This window comes from Eutrema salsugineum, unplaced genomic scaffold, assembly GCF_000478725.1.
Source record: "Eutrema salsugineum unplaced genomic scaffold, Eutsalg1_0 scaffold_7, whole genome shotgun sequence".
Taxonomy (NCBI): Eukaryota; Viridiplantae; Streptophyta; class Magnoliopsida; order Brassicales; family Brassicaceae; genus Eutrema; species Eutrema salsugineum.
In genome coordinates, this window is record NW_006256486.1 from 3205786 (window position 1) to 3223791 (window position 18006).

General features: G+C 40.0%; 1 protein-coding gene and 1 pseudogene across 1 annotated transcript; one reads left to right on the plus strand and one right to left on the minus strand.

Annotated features, from left to right (window-relative positions):
• Positions 1-945: 945 nt before the first annotated feature.
• Positions 946-4829, plus strand: LOC18011094 (annotated as a pseudogene).
• An 11606-nt stretch (positions 4830-16435) lies between these two features.
• Positions 16436-17815, minus strand: LOC18011193 (F-box protein At1g49990). Its single transcript, XM_006393132.2, has one exon. The coding sequence runs from the start codon at positions 17801-17803 to the stop codon at positions 16538-16540; it is 1266 nt and encodes a 421-aa protein (XP_006393194.1). The 5' UTR covers positions 17804-17815; the 3' UTR covers positions 16436-16537.
• Positions 17816-18006: the final 191 nt, after the last annotated feature.

The following is an 18006-nucleotide window of genomic DNA, read 5'->3' on the forward strand; positions in this document are numbered from 1 at the left end:
TTACATATTATATATTAATCAGGTATTTATTATTTGTATTTTTATTTATTTATACAACTATATATATTAAATATGAGTTTAGTAAACAAAAGTCGAACGTGGCGCACTGGTATTTGCTTATTTAGTGTTCTCTAAAGACGCGGGTTCGAGTCTGTTTGGGCTCATTTTTTTTTCAGTTTTAGGTTAAATAAAGATGAAATGACAACTTTGCCCCCAACTTCTTCTTCTTCCTTGCGACCTGTAAATTTTTGTCTGCGCCGTTCACCTTTTTTTTCACGATTTTGATATTTCTGCTAGATATTTTTATGGATAACACACACTTATGATAGATCTAAAATGAAACATCCGATTTCAAGCTTAAAAACATACAAAAAAGTGATTTAAAAAAAAAACAACGATTATTGAACCAAATAAATTCAAATCACAGTGGTTGGAAGCTGCCTAACACTTAATCGCCGATTATGTTGCCGAGGCTGGTCTGTTTTCGAAAGAACATTGATGTAAATAAATATGTTTTTTTAAATATATATTTTATTAATTATAATGGCATTCTTGTAATAATATTCACTATTTGGACAAAATGGTATAAGATCAACTTTCTAAGGTTAGTCTGGTAAGCCCTTCAATATGTTAGGTTAGATTTATCAATTCATTAACCTTAAAAGGTAGTCTGAGGAATTTTCACAAAAAGAAAAACGAGGCAATGTTGTAAGTTGACTTAACGGAGTCCCTGTATAACCCCTTTTATAAAAGCAAGAGAGATTGTGATTTATTTGCTTCATTCATTTCTGTAAACAAAAGAAAACGTAAATAAACTCAGATTTACGTTTGATACTTTTGGTTTCAGTTCTTCTTCTTGTATTTATTAAAAGTTAAATTTTACCCAGCATATAACTAAGATTCATGTCCTTCATAGTTCTTTCATTCTAAAGAAAATAAGATTCCATGGAAAGAGGCAAATATTTTTCTCGTTCTAAGCCGCCATGTCCTCTGTCAGATCCAGCAAATCCTCACAAACTTTGCCGGCGATCTGATCCTCCACTCTCCATGTGCTTCGCCTGCAAAGGCCAACAACACCTAGAGGAGAAAAGGTACTATTACTATTGTTCAACCTGCGATCTGGAATTTCACAGAGGTTGTCACATTTTTCCTTCCGAGATCAGTCACCCTTTTCACCTCATCCACCCTCTCACCCTAACCACCTCCTCAAAATACCCTGATTTTGATATCTTTACTATCTCTATTAGCTGGGATTCAGATTCCTCTATTTCAAAAATCTTTATGACGAAGAGCCAGACTATCTTTTTTCTGACTGCAGTTTCAGCCTACACTCTCATTGCGCTTTGAATCCACCACCCCTCACTATCCAAAACCTAAAAAGCCATGACCACACTCTTACTCTCTTTCCTAGAAGAATCCCTTTACCATGTGATGCTTGCGGCTTCTCTCTTGATTCTTTCTTAGATCAAGTTTACTCTTGTCTGCTTTGTAACTACTTGGTTCATAGAAGATGTATCTACTTACCTCGTGTCATCAAGATCACTCGTCATCTACATCGTCTCTCTCACACTTCCTCCTTTGTTCCTTCCTCTGGTGAAATATTCTCTTGTGGAGTTTGTCACAAACCTGTTGATGTCAATTACGGGCAGTTTTCTTGCAACAAAGGATGCCACTATGCTGTTCATTCGCAATGTGCAATAAAGGATGAAGTGTGGGATGGGATAGATCTTGAAGGAGTGCCCGAAAAAAAGGAAGAAGTTCTTGAGCCATTTGTGAGGATCGATGAAGAGACTATACAACATTTCACTCATGAGCATCACCATCTCAAGATTCATGGGAATGACAACCGCGGCGACCATGAAAACAAGTTTTGCCAAGCTTGCATCCTTCCGATGAAAGTTTCAGATCGCTTCTATAGCTGCATCGATTGCGACTTTGTCCTCCATGAAACATGTGCTTCCCTTCCTCGTAAACAACACCATCCCGTGCACAAACACCCGCTCACCCTCTTTTATCCATTCTCTCCTAATCCTCACGAGTTTGTGCTTGAATATGGTTCTTTTGTGCTTGAACATGGTTATTTCGATTGCAGTGGATGTTATCGAGCTTCTCATGGCTTCATGCACAAGTGCACCAAAAAAGACTGTGACTTTCATCTGGATGCAAGGTGTGCTTCACTTCCTGATCCTTAATCCACGAATGCCATCTACATGATCACCCTGTTTTCTTCACGCTGAACCGAGGTAGATGCATGGGCTGCAAGAGTTTTTGCTCTCGTGAGTACTTGGAATGTTGGAATAAGCTGGAAAGAAACTTGAAGTGCAAGTTTCCTAATCCTAATCAAAGTGTGTTTCTAGAAGGTTAAGATTAGAAAAGGAAATTTAGGAGTTATCTAAAATGAAATTTATGAGTTATCTAAAAGGAAATTTAGGAGTTATCTAAAAGGAAATTTGTTTCTCTATTGGAATTAGGAGTTAGCTAATCCATCTCTATATACGGAGTTGCAGAGTTGTTGCAAACACTTATGAGTTGAGAGAGAGAGATTAAGAGAGGCTTTAGTTTTTGAGTAATTTTTCTAAAGCTAATAAAAGAAGTTGCTTTTATTAATTCTTGATCTAAGTCTCAATTCTATAATTGGTATCAGAGCTTCATGTTGTTGCTCAAGATATGGGGGATATCGTTCCTAGTACTCGTACAAAAGCACTGAATACTTCCTCAATCCATTGCCCTATGTTAAACTCAACCAACTATACCGTATGGGCCATGCATATGAGGGTTTTGCTCAGAGTACACAAGGTCTAGGAGACTGTTGAAATAGAGGCGGCCGATGGTGAGAAGAACGATGTTGCTATGGCCCTGATCTTTCAATCAGTACCCGAGACGCTTATTCTACAGGTAGGAAAGTTAGACACGGCGAAAAAAGTATGGGATGCAATCAAATCAAGACATGTAGGAGCAGAAAGGGTACAAGAGGCAAGGTTGCAGACTCTTATGGCCGAGTTTGACAAACTCAAGATGAAGGACACAGAGACGATAGATGATTTTAGTGGAAAATTGTCTGAAATCTGCTCAAGGTCGGCTGTTTTAGGAACAACTATTGAGGAACTGAAGATTGTCAAGAAATTTCTCAAAAGTCTTCCGAGAAAGAAATATATACACATGGTAGCTTCACTTGAGCAGGTATTAGACTTGAACACCACAAGCTTCGAAGACATAATCGGAAGACTAAAAGACTACGAAGAACGTATTCAAGAAGAAGAAGAAGAAACACAAGACGATCAAAGCAAACTCATGTACACAAACATGGAACCTCAGGAAAATCGTGACTACAGTGGAGAGAATAGAGGCAGAGGTCAAGGAGGACGCTTCTATAGCAGAGGACGAGGTCGTGGACGATTCCATGGAGCCAGAGATTTGTCAGAGATAACATGCTATTGATGCGACAAAACAGGGCATTACGCTTCTAATTGTCCTGACAGACTTCTCAAACTTCAAGAGACTCAGGAAGACGAAGACGTTGATGACACACATGAAGCTGAACGACTCATGATGCACAAGGTGGTGTATCTGAATGAGAAAAGGGTGAAGCCAAACGAGTTTGAAAAAAGCTGTGAAGGAGACAATGTTTGGTATTTGGATAATATATGGTGCTAGTAACCATATGATTGGAAACCGAAATTATTTTTCAAAGATTGACGAGACGGTCACAGGAAAAGTAAGATTCGGCGATGACTCTCAGATAGACATAAAGGGGAAAGGATCGATCCTCTTTGTTAGTAAAGAAGGAGAGAAAAAAATGCTTGCTAATGTCTATTTCATACCAAATTTAAAGAGTAATATCATCAGTTTAGGACAAGCAACAGAGGCTGGATGTGATGTTCGGATGAGAGGAGATTATCTAACATTACATGATCAAGATGGAAATCTCCTTGTGAAGGCAAACAGGTCAAAGAATCGTTTATATAAAGTAATCATGGAGGAGTCGCATGAAGCTGCATTGAAGCAGGTTTTGAAGTATTTGCGTGGAACTCTCAATTTTGGTATTGAAGATCTCTCTAAGGAAGATTTCAAGCTTAAGGGGGAGATTGTTGGAATAAGCTTGAAAGAAACTTGAAGCGCAAGTTTTCTAATCCTAATCAAAGTGTGTTTCTAAAAGGTTAGGATTAGAAAAGAAAATTTAGGAGTTATCTAAAATGAAATTTAGGAGTTATCTAAAAGGAAATTTAGGAGTTATCTAAAAGAAAATTTGTTTCTCTATTGGAATTAGGAGTTAGCTAATCCATTCTCTATATAAGGAGTTACAAAGTTGTTGCAAACACTTATGAGTTGAGAGAGAGAGATTAACAGAGGCTTTAGTTTTTGAGTAGTTTTTCTAAAGCTAATAAAAGAAGTTGCTTTTATTAATTCTTGATCTAAGTCTCAATTCATGTATCAAATGCAAATCCTTTTTGAGTCTTAGATGTGCTACGTTGCCTTCCTTGGCACACTACAAGCATGATAAACACTCACTCGTTCTTTGCTGCGGAGAAGAAGAGACCACAAATACTCTCAAATAGTGGTGCGAGATCTGTGAAAGGAAATTAGATGCAACAGAGTTGTTCTACACATGTAGCTCTTGCTTAGTCACTCTTCATGTCGAATGTTTATTGGGAATAGAGATGTACATGAAGCCAAACCATAGCATCCAATATGATGGTTATAAGGTTGATATTGGACGCAAAAGTGGTAATACTAGACCAGTGTGTGATAGATGTAGGCGTCGTTGCAAAGACACTTTGGTATTCAAGTGGTTAGAAAAGACTTTTTGTACTTTGGCTTGTTTAACGTGATCTGATAGAGTAAAGATCGAGCTAAGAAGAGATCTGAGAAGAGAAGAAGTTCTTTATTGAAGATATATTGCGATTACAAACAAGAAAGATCACAATCTCATGACGATTGGATCAGAGATCTCATAACGACCTCACCGAGCTCATATCGCTCTGGTTCTACAAGTTCATAAATCGCATAAAAGGAAAGTGAACAAGAAAGAATCTATTTATACTTCCTCACTTTCTGTAACTGTAAACCTTCTTAGTCAACCCGAGTCTTTTACTTTCTGTTGACTAACTCCAGCTCGTTTTGACTCAGTGTATTTCCCTCCACCTTTGACTCTGTTTCCGCATTATTCTTCTTCTTTCTATAGTAAGTATGATGTATCATCTTATCAATACTCCCCCCAACGAAATCAAGCTTGCCCTCAAGCTTGTTATGCGAAAACTGACTGAGTAAAACTCTTGAAGGAACCCAAGTGTTTTCATGATCCGGTTTATCGGTCCATTTTACCAACAACTCCATCTCTCCAGTCTCCGAAAACCGTTTATCCAATATCACTTCCGGTTCAAGGTCTGGTTCTATAATGTCAGTCATAGCCGGTGGTATCGCCTGTACATGCTGTTGTGTCCCTAATGCCAGTTTCAACTGAGACACATGAAAAACAGGATGAACCTTTGATTCCTCAGGTAATCTAAGTCTGTAAGCGACTTTACCAATTCGTTCCATAATCTCGTAAGGGCCAAAAAATCTCGGAGCCAACTTCTGACAGAATCTTCTCATCACTGTCTGTTGTCGATACGGCTTTAACTTCAAATATACCCAATTTCCCACTTCAAACTGCACCTCACGTCTGTGTTTATCTGCACTCTTCCTCATTAAGTATTGTGCCTTTTCCAACTGAACCTTCAACTGTGTTAGCATACGATCTCTCTCGGTTAACATCTGTTCCAACTCAAAATTTGCAGTCGATCCTTTTTCATATCTCACAATCGAAGGAGGTGCTCTTCCATATACGACCTGAAATGGTGTAGTTTGCAGCGACGTGTGATAAGAAGTGTTGTACCACAATTCCGCCCAGGCCAAAAATTTGTGCCATGTCTTCGGATGACCAGAAGCGAAGCATCTCAAATAGGTTTCTAGGCATCTGTTGAGAACCTCTGTTTGGCCATCACTTTGCGGATGGAAGGCTGTACTGTAGTGTAGTTTTGTCCCACCCAAATGAAACAATTCCTTCCAGAACCCACTCAAGAAAATGTGATCCCTGTCTGACACAATCGAGTGTGGAAAACCATGTAGTTTCACTACTGCTGATAGAAAGCTCTGTGCCACATCGGATGCAGTAAATGGATGACGAAGGCCCACAAAATGAGCATATTTACTCAATCTGTCCACTACAACCAGTATCACATTGAACCCATGCGATGTTGGTAATCCCTCTACAAAATCCATGCATATATCTTCCCAAATCTGTTCTGGTATTGTAAGTGGTTGGAGCAACCCTGCAGGAGACAAAGTCGAGTACTTGTGTTGCTGGCAAATCGCACACTCTGCCACGAACTTCTGAACCGTTTTGAACATCCCTTTCCAATAAAACGCTTGTTGTATTCTCTTCAAAGTTTTTAATACCCCTGAATGACCTCCCACTTTACTGTCATGATATTCTTGTAAGATTAGTGGTAAAAATGAGGAGTTTGAGGGTATCACCAGTCTTCTTTTATACCATAATCGATCCTGTATCACTTCATACCCTGTAGCTTCCAATTTCCTTTGTTGGAATTGCTTGATTAGTTTCTGAATACTCCCATCTGCTTCAATTTTCTTGTAGATCTCTTGAAGTTGTAAAACTGACGGAATTGTCAAGGTGAGTAATACTGTCTGAACTGAATTCACCTCTGCATGTATTATCCTCAAAAGTCCATCCGCTGCTTTATTCTCACACCCTGGCTTGTAGAAGATATCAAATTCAAACCCCAACAACCTTGTTAACCATCTCTGATACTCCATATTCACTTCCTTCTGTTCCAGTAGAAATTTTAGACTTCTTTGATCAGTATGAACCTCAAACTTCCTTCCCAACAGATAATGTTTCCACTTTTGAACAGCCATGACTATTGCCATCAATTCCCTTTCATATGCTGGTTTCAGTTGTTCTCTTGGTGTTAATCCATGACTGAAGAAAGCAACAGTCGACGATCTTGCATTAACACTGCACCCAACCCGAAGCCTGAGGCATCTGATTCAATGACAAAAACCTTGTTGAAATCTGGTAGAGCCAACACTGGTGCAGATACCATAGCTTCTTTCAATTCATCAAATGCTTTCTGTGTCTCTGTTGACCACTGAAAGTTGTCTTTTTTTAGTAGTTCTGTCAACGGCTTAGCCAGAACCCCATAACCTCTTACAAACTTTCTGTAGTATCCGGTTAAACCCAAGAATCCTCTTAGCTGTTTGATGTTCTTTGGTGTAGGCCATCTTTTCATTGCTTCTGTTTTTGTCGCATCCGTTGCTACTCCTTCACGAGATATGATGTGGCCTAAATATTCGACTTGTGGTAATCCGAACAAACATTTCTTCTTGTTGGCAAATAGCTGTTGTTCTGCAAAAACTCTCAACACAGCTTTGAGATGGTCGACGTGTTGAGACACATCTCTGCTATATACCAACACATCATCGAAGAATACTAAGACGAAATCTCGAAGGAAAGACTTGAAAACTGTATTCATCAGAGCTTGGAATGTTGCCGGAGCATTGGTTAAGCCAAAAGGCATTACCAAAAACTCATAGTGGCCTTCCAATGTTCTAAATGCTGTCTTCTCAATGTCTTGCTCCTTCATTAATATCTGATGGTACCCTGATCTCAAATCTAGTTTGGAGAATATTGTAGCACCATTCAGTTCATCCAATAGTTGGTCGATGACCGGTATTGGAAATTTGTCTGGAATTGTGACCCTGTTTAATGCCCTGTAATCCACACAAAACCTCCAAGATGCATCCTTCTTCTTCACAAGGAGTACTGGGCTTGAAAAAGGGCTTGTACTGGGTCGTATAATCCCTGATTTGAGCATGTCAGATACCATAGTTTCCATTACGACCTTGCTAGCATGTGGATAACGGTAAGGTCTAACTGAAATTGCTTTGACACCTGGTTGTAAAACAATCGCATGTTCATGACCTCGTATTGGAGGTAAGCCCTTCGGAACATCAAACACTTCTTCAAACTGTTCCAAAAGAGATGTTACCTCGGGTGGAATCTTATACGAAATTGGTGACACCTCCACACTAGATAAAACAAGACTTCTACTCCTTTGTAATCCAGTGCTTCGTGTATAGGATAATGATTTAAAAGAGAGCTTGGGTAGATGCAGAGAAAGATCACCCCACAATGTAACCACCTTCCCATGGTGAACAAAGGAGAGTTCCTGCTTCTTCCAATCTATCTCGCATTTACCCAGGGTCTCCAACCATTGTACTCCTAGAATCAAATCCACCATTCCTAATTCCAATGAGATGAAGTCCGATGTAAAGTTTTCGTCAGACAGTTGGAATGTCACTGCAGGGCATATTCCCATGCTTTTAACAGTAACTCCATTGCCCAACAATACATCGAAGTTGTTGTCTGCACAAACTTTCAACCGCAACTTTTGCACAACATCTGGGGAGATGAAATTGTGCGAAGCTCCACTGTCGAGCATGACTATCACCTCAAGTTTGCCTATCTTTCCATGAAGTTTGGTAGTTTTAGGCGAGTGTAATCCCAAGAACGAGTTTAAGGACAGAACCAAGAATTCCGGTGTTGGTAATGTTTGCTCTCCTTCATATTCTTCATCATCATCAGCAAGCACTTTCAAGTCGTATCCATTGATTACTGTCAGTATTTTAAGCTCTTTCATTGGGCATTCTTTGCCATGCGTTTTAGACCACTTAGCCCCACACTTGAAGCATAACCCTTCCTTTCTCATTGCGTCAAGTTGTAGGTCCAAAAATCTTTGACGCGGCCTTAAGTCGTTTTTGTTATACTGTGTGTTGCCTTGAGGTTGACCTGTTTCTTTTGTCATTGGTTGTGTTTTCGAGTGATCATTCTAGTTCATATTGCCTTGAGGTTGACCTCTTGTCTCTTTCATAAACTGACTTCTGTTGCTGTTTTAGTTAGAAGAATTTCTTAATATTCCTCCTGGTTTTGGGTATCTGATCTCTTCCTTTCCAGTTTCTCCTACAACCTTGCAGAATTTACTCGATTCCATTTTTAACACCGCTGCAATATGTGCTCGTATTCCCTGTGGTTCTTTTATCCTTATTACTTCCTGCATTTCTGTACTGAGTCCTTTGTAGAAAATTCTGATCAGATATCTGTCATCCAACCCTGACACCAATGACGACAGTTCTTCGAATTCCGATACATAATCGCTCACTGAACCATGTTGTTTAAGCGAAAGCAGTCTTGTTTCTGGTTCGTCTTCTATTGTTTCTGCAAATCGTACCAACAGCTTTTCTTTAAACTCTTTCCAGTTCCTGAACCCATTCCTCTGTGCTTCCCAGCCAAACCATTTCCGCACTCTACCCGTAAGACTTAGTGCTACCAGATCCAGTTTCTCGTCTTCGCCATATCGACCAACCATAAAGAAATGTTCCACATCTGTAAGCCATTCATACGGTTGTCTTCCATCGAAACTCGGCATTTCAATTTTCTTGAGCATACTATCTCGATTTGCCACATTAATATTCCCAGACCGATAACCTAGTGGATTTTCATTCCGGTTTTGTTCCAGGTGTTGAGATCGTACCTGAAATTGTGAATCGGACGATTCAGGTCTTTCGGTTGCTCGGATATCCTCACCGTTTGTTATCGGAGTTAATTTCCCGATCATCGTCATCATCGCGTTCAATTTCTCATCGATTGCAGAGATTCGTGACTCCGTCTTCGCTTTCGATTCGCATAAACATTTTAGTCCACCATGCAAGAATTCGACGCGTTCTTTGAGCTCCGTATCTGGTTCCGATGCGAAATCCTCAGCTGCTATGTTGTCTGGAGTTGATTCTCTGCTCGTCATCGCGTTGGATTCGTCGAGTTTCACCGCACCAATGATAGAGTAAAGATCGAGCTAAGAAGAGATCTGAGAAGAGAAGAAGTTCTTTATTGAAGATATATTGCGATTACAAACAAGAAAGATCACAATCTCATGACGATTGGATCAGAGATCTCATAACGACCTCACCGAGCTCATATCGCTCTGGTTCTACAAGTTCATAAATCGCATAAAAGGAAAGTGAACAAGAAAGAATCTATTTATACTTCCTCACTTTCTGTAACTGTAAACCTTCTTAGTCAACCCGAGTCTTTTACTTTCTGTTGACTAACTCCAGCTCGTTTTGACTCAGTGTATTTCCCTCCACCTTTGACTTTGTTTCCGCAGTATTCTGATACAACTGAATTGTGTATTGATCAATTAGAGAAATCCAAATGAATCCAATGTTCACTAGAAACAAAGAATCCAAAGTTCAACTTACAAGTATCTGAAAGAGAGAAAGATCCTTGCAGAGGAAGAACAAAGCGATTTACAGAGAAATTCAAGAAAGAAGAACAAACTTAACAAACTTTTTCGAATGAATACAACTTTCTCTCTAACTTCCTCTTAAATGCTTCTCTTCCAGCTCGAATGAATCCTTGCCGTTGATTCTTCTCCTTCCATCGAGCCTTACACGTGTCTCTTATTTGTATATTGTATAAGCTATATCAAATCCTTCCCCTTTAGACAACCATGACCTCATGGTTGAAACTCTGGAAATTTCTTCATCAAGTCAAATAAGAATTCCCAAGTCGCTTCCGCCTCATCTTCACCAGTCCATTTAACCAACACTTTAGTAGCAGCACGTCCTTGTCTGTTAACCATCTTACGTTCGAGGATACGTTCCGGTTCTTTAGACAAAACGTCATGAAGTGCTGCTGGTAGTTGAGTACCCACAGAGACATCTCCTACACGCAACTTTAATTGCGACACATGAAAAACCGGGTGTACCTTAGATGATGCAGGTAACTCCAGCCTGTAAGCCACCTTTCCACATTTGTCAACCACCTTATATGGACCATAGTATTTAGGCGACAATTTCTGATTACCCCTCAACACGACCGAGCCTTGTCTATATGGTTGTAACTTGACAAATACCATATCTCCAATCTCAAAGCTCCTATCAGATCTCTTCTTGTTTGCACTCTGCTCCATCCTGTGCTGAGCTCGGAGTAAATGAAATTTCAAAACCAGCAACATGTTTTCACGCTCTTGTAAGCTTCTAGCGACCACTGCTACTTTAGATTCCCCAGGTAAGTAATGCAAGTGTATTGGTGGTGCTTGTCCATAAACCAACTCATAAGGTGTGGATTGAGCTGATGAATGGAACGTAGTGTTGTACCAATACTCTGCATAGGGGAGCCACTTACTCCAAACATAAGGCCTGTCGCTGCACATACACCTCAGATAAGTTTCTAAGCATCGATTCACAACTTCACTCTGGCCATCACTCTGTGGATGATATGCACTAGAGTAGTGAAGTGCCACTCCTTGTAATGTGAACAAGTCTCTCCAAAACTCGCTGAGAAAGATAGCATCACGATCACTTACAATGGACGTAGGCAGGCCATGTAGTTTGAATACATTATCGAGGAAAAGTTGAGCCACTGAAGCTGCAGTGTAAGGGTGACTCAGAGCCATGAAATGGGCAGCCTTTGACAGTCTATCAACCACTACAAATATCACAGATTTACCAAAGGAAGGAGGTAACCCATCGATGAAATCCATCGAAATGTCAGACCATACAGACGCAGGTATAGGCAACAGTTGAATCAATCCAGGAGAGGTTGCATTATCGTATTTACATTGCTGACAAACAGGGCAACTTCGGATATACGCCTGTATATCTTTTGCCATACCTTTCCAATAGAATAAGCTTTTCACTCGTTGATGTGTAGCATCCCTTCCTGAATGACCTCCCACACCCGAACTGTGAAGCCATTCTAAAATGTTGTTCCTGATTGTTGGGTCTGCAGGTACCACAATCTTTGTCTTCCTGCGTAAAATGTCTCTGGACCACACATAATGCTTTTTCGAGTCCGGTTTGATCTTTAAAGCGTCAATGATGGCCTTTAGGTTTGCATCTGTGATATAACTTGCTTGAATCTTTTGCATTAGATCACATTCCAATACTGACAGAGACATATGCAGAATTTCAGAGCCCTAAACTCGAGATAACGCATCAGCTACAAGATTTTCTTTAACTTCCTTGTATTGAATCTCGTAATCAAATTCCAGCAACTTCGGGAGCCATTGCTGCTGAATTGGTGTGTTTAATCGTTGCTCCAACAAGTACTTTAAACTTCGTTGGTCTGTTTTGATCACAAAATGATCGTTAAGAAGGTAGTGTCTCCATTTTTGAACTGCAAAAACCACTGCTAAGAGTTCTTTCTCGTAGATAGACAAATGTAGTTGTTTGCCTTTCAAATGCCTGCTAATGTAAGCCACTGGGTGCCCTTCTTGCATTAGTACAGCTCCGATCCCTTGCCCACAGGCAACCATTTCCACCAAGAACGGTTTATCAAAAACTGGTAGAGCTAATACTGGTGTCGTACACAAAGCCCTTTTTAACTCCTCAAAGGCTGCAGTAGCTTCCACAGACCACACAAATGAATCTTTCTTTGTCAACAATGTGAGAGGTCTCGCAATGGTTCCAAAGCCTTTAACAAATCTGCGGTAGTAACCAGCTAACCCCAAAAATCCTCGAAGTTGTTTCAAATTGGTTGGGGTAGGCCACTCTACAACAGCCTGAATCTTCGTTGGATCAGTTGAAATACCTTTTTCTTCAATAAAATGTCCTAGGTATTCAACTTTCTTGGTAACGAATGCACATTTACTCCTCTTCGCAAACAGTTTCTCCTGTCTCATTACTGCAAATACACTCTTCAAATGCAGCAAATGATCTTCCACTGAACTGCTATATATCAGTATGTCGTCAAAGAATATCAGCACAAACCTCCTCAGAAATTCTTTGAAAACTGCATTCATAAGGCCTTGAAATGTAGTTGGAGCGTTTGTTAGCCCAAAGGGCATGACCACATATTCGTAATGACCACTATGCGTCTTGAATGCCGTCTTATGAATGTCAGGTGGAAACATCCGAACTTGATGATATCCTGCCCTTAAGTCAATCTTCGAGTATATCTTTGAACCCCCGAGTTCATCCATCAAATCCTCTATCAGTGGAATAGGGAATCTGTCCTTTACTGTCATTCCATTTAAGCCTCTGTAATCCACACAAAGCCTCCACGAGCCATCCTTTTTTTTCACCAGAACCACAGGCGATGCAAATGCACTGGAACTTGGTTGTATTGTCCCTGCATCCAATAATTCTTTCACCATTTTGTCTATTTCATTCTTTTGGTGAAGAGCATATCTGTACGGTCGCTGATTCACAGGATTCGATCCTTCCAATAATGGAATCTTGTGATCATGGTTTCCTCTGAACGGAGGAAGTTCTGTTGGCTCTTCAAAAATATCTGCATAATCCGCTATTAAAGCTTCCACTGGAGCAGCATCTTCTTGTTTCTCTGCTTCTACTTCCAAAGAAAAGAGACTGCACTCATTCGGTTCTTCTTCCTGAGTAATGCATAGCATCGATAGCTGTACTTCTTCTTCAGCTATCTTGTTTAGCTTTTTGGCCTTCACACTCCTTACCGACCCATCCTTTATGCCGTGCAAAACCACTTTCCTTTTGTTGTACATAAACTTCATTGTTAGGTTTCTAAAGTCCCAAGTGATTGGACTAATAGTCTCCAACCATTGAATACCCAACACACCATCACATCCATTCAAGGGTATCACCATAAAGTCATCAACAAAGTCTGTCCCCTGAAACTCCCATTTGAACTTTGTAATCTTAGCCTTCACTGCTACTCTAGCTCCATCAGCTACTATTGCCCTCGCATTACCAGCTGCTAGTAGATGACATCCCAGTTTCTCAGCTACTCTGATATCCAAAAAATTGTGTGTGGATCCTGAGTCTATGAGAATGAAGAGAGGGCGTTTGTTGTGAATCCCCTTCACCCTCATTGTGTTGTGAGATGTCACACCAGCTATTGCATTAACAGAGGTCTTAGCTATCTCTCCTGCTGGCTCTACGTTTTCTTTATCCTCCTCACAGTTATCCAACTCTTCTTCTTCATCTACATCCAAGTAGAATTATTGAGGTTTGCGATGTACTTTGGCGTGATTCGGAGTGAACTTTTCATCACAATAGTAACATAACCCTTTTGATCTCCTATCAGTCATCTCTTCTGGTGTTAAGAACTTTTTGGGTTGATATTGGTTGTTCTTCGGTTTATCTGTTACTACTGTCTCCTTTCTGTATTGTAGGATGCCTTTTGCGGATGGGTTTGGTTTGCTATAGTTCCCATTGGTGTGTTGAGCTTTTAGCGGATGTGCTGTTTCGTATAAGCGGCCAAGTAGAAGACACTGTCTTACTGATTGGGGCTGAAACATTCGAACATGCATCTGAGTATCCAACCTCAACCCAGCCAAATAAGCACTCACCAAATACGCTTCTGACATCTTTACTCTTGTACGTATGTTCTCAAATCGTTTATGATATTCCACGATACCATCTGTTTCCTGCAACTTTTTCAATTCCGCAATTGGATCATCCCAGACTTCTTCGAATCTTTCTTTCAACAACTGTTTGTAAACGTTCCAGTCTGTCAAGTTATGTAGTCCCAATTCTTCCACTAAAGCCTGATGCCAAGTTGCCGCAAAGTCCTCCATATGAATCGAAGCAACCGGAATTTTTATTTCCTCAGGCGTATGATCAATCGCAAAGAATTGTTCTACCTTAAAGAGCCATTCCTTCACTTTATCACCATTAAACCTAGGAAAATTCAGGTTCCCAATGCGCGTGATCCCGGTATAGTTCGAAAAGTTACCTGATCTTGCTCCGTTCATCAGATCTGGTGACAGATTCGCCGGACCACGTCCCGCGCTCGTCGAACCCGTCGACGGTGGTGGATATGTTAAGCGAAATGCTTCGAACATATCCGCGATCGTTTTCTCGATCCTTTGTTGTTGACCGTCGATTTTTTCCTCCAACTCCTCTGTTCGGCGAATCATTTGGTCGATCCGCGAATCGATTTCGTTGTCCGTCGATTTCGACGTATTCTCCTTCCTCGCAGCTTGAGATCTCGTTTCCGCCATTTTCGTCCGAGAAAAGTCCTTCGTCTGATACCTTTGATACAACTGAATTGTGTATTGATCAATTAGAGAAATCCAAATGAATCCAATGTTCACTAGAAACAAAGAATCCAAAGTTCAACTTACAAGTATCTGAAAGAGAGAAAGATCCTTGCAAAGGAAGAACAAAGCGATTTACAGAGAAATTCAAGAAAGAAAAACAAACTTAACAAACTTTTTCGAATGAATACAACTTTCTCTCTAACTTCCTCTTAAATGCTTCTCTTCCAGCTCGAATGAATCCTTGCCGTTGATTCTTCTCCTTCCATCGAGCCTTACACGTGTCCCTTATTTGTATATCCTATAAGCTATATCATATTCTTCTTCTTTCTATAGTAAGTCTGATGTATCATCTTATCATGATCATGTGAAGAAGAACAGGTGATGAAGAGCTGCGACGATTGAGGATCACATTTAACATATTACATCTTTCATAAACACTGTATTTGTTACTTTTATGTTTTGGGTCTTTATTGTATCTATTTCCGTTATCGGAAGGAATGTTGAATTCAAAGTTCTGAGGTCTTTGCTGTCTCATACAAGCATACGTTTTATTTTCCTTCTCATTGCAGATGCTATAAATATGAATAATTGCTTATATGCACAGCAAACCAAATCTCGATTTCTTAATTTGTTTACAGGAGAGAGAGAGACCACACTTAACAGATAACTCTTCTTTGGTGTGTAACAAGAACATGTGCTAACTGATGAGTATGAACAATATATGATATGCCTCTTCATCCGAAAGTATAGAGAAAACCAGCAGATATACAAAAATGATCTTACATTTGAAGAACTTAAGAACTACTTTAAGGATTGCATTTGTTTGTTCCAGCAAAAACCGGACATTATTCATCTGCATCACCTTCAACATGGCTCAGGCAATGTTAGTTTTTTGTCGTTCACAACGTCCTGCAGAAAGAAATATTAGCAGATTACTGAAAGTTCAATAGACAAAAGAAGGAACAGGTCTCTTCTGAAGATTAAAAATCAGAAGATCAGTTTTTGGAGGTTCAAAGGGAAAGAACAAAGCCGTAATAACTTAAGCATGAGGTCAATCAAAGCTTAAGCTAATCTAATAAAAGCTGAAGCTAATATATCTGGTTCTCTTTATCCGTCTGTATATATTATTATCTGGTTCTCTTAAGCTAATACACTTTGAGATCAGAAAATCAAGAACACAATCACTATATACAACACTATACATATACCCTTTAAATATCATAAAAGCCTTGCGAAGAAAGTTATAAGTAACAACGTACACTGAAAAATGACTGCAAATAGAAAACATAGCTAATTTTAACCGGCAAGTTGAATTTGAAAGCATCAAGTCATACAAACTTATATATACTGATACAGAGCTAACAAATATGTCCTGCTTATAATCAGGGATGAAACAAAATACGTAAACACCGAAAAAAAACATGTTAAAAAAGTTACCAACTCCCTAAGAAGGCTGCTCAATTTGACGGACAAGGTACTGAATCCATCCACCGTTGGAGCACAAATGGAGATAAGATGAAGACCGTGGTTACATTGCAGTTATATTCCACATACCCCTTAGAATCTGACGTGTTAATGCGCCAACAACCTTCACTATCACCCCAATTCTCTGATTCTTGACGATGGACAGTAAACTCTTGTGTCCGTAAGTTACCAGATACCAAACATTCGTGCTGTTGACTCCACAGATAGACGATATCAGCATCAAACGGATTCACTGCCATGGGAAAACAATCCAGAACAGACGCCAAGTTGATTTCTTGTTCCCGTGACAAATGCCACCATTCACTACTCACAGAGTAGTTGTTATTCAGCCTCCAAACCTTAAGTCTTGGACACAGTATCTCAACATAGAAAACATCTTCCCCTGAAGTAGTCAAGCATCTCCTAACGTTTTCGCTAGACATAAGAGGGAGAGGTATAACCAGGCATCGATTATCGTCTTCAGGGCCATAGAAGTCATGAGCTACAAGGACACCAGTAGGTTCATTAGGATCCGAACCTTTTTCCCGAAGATAAAGCATACCGTTATGATTCACGGGAGGGTAAGAGCCAGTGTAGTTGACCGGATGAGAAGAGAGAAGTCTCTTGAAAGTCCATGTCCCTGTCTCAGACGAATACACAAAAACTCTCCACACATACATCCCACCCATGTCTCTAGGTTCAGTCCTCCTCCAAGTGTCACAAGTCCTAACCACTTTGAACCCTGAAACGGCGCCGTTCTCATCCACACGCGTTACCAAACCAGTGGCTGTACATTGGTCTGGAGGCGGAGGGATTTCAACCCATTGTTGTAAAACTGGATTACCAACGAAGGATTTGTAACTGTAAGCCATGTTATCAGTGCGAGTAACGAACACATTGATCCATATCAATCCATTGGAAGAAGCTACGTAGAAGTATCTTGAGGTAGGTAGATTTGGATACCTTTGAAAAGAAGGAATGATGTAAGAGCCTAGAGACTTGGGGAGATCCGATGTTTGGCATCCGTGGAAGCTTATAGCTTCTGTGATGGGATGAGTATAATCGGACCTGAACATGAGAGACCAGGAGGAAGATGATTTTTTGTGCAGAGAGATGAAGAAACGACGGAAATACAAGGATTCGATTACTGATTTCCATTGCTTGCACACGGATTTGAATCTGGCGATGATTCTCAAAGGTAATCTTGCAATTATCTCCACCAGTATCGCCTCTGGCATTGTTCTTCCTCCCACCTCCATTGGGATAATGCGTTCTTTTGTTTGCATTATTTTGCTTTGATTTGGGTTCTACTTCAAGACAGAGAAACAAGGTATGGGTTATAAAGAAAGAAATAAGACTTGCCTTTAAGAACAAGTTGTATTTTAAAATTCATTGGATAAAGGAGTGAGAGAGAATCTTTTTATTTATTTCCGTTCATCTTTTCCCCATTTGGAAACCAAAA

Excerpts from the sequence above, each read along its gene's own strand:
- LOC18011193 (XM_006393132.2), bottom strand. The coding sequence starts at position 17,803 with ATGGAGGTGGGAGGAAGAACAATGCCAGAGGCGATACTGGTGGAGATA.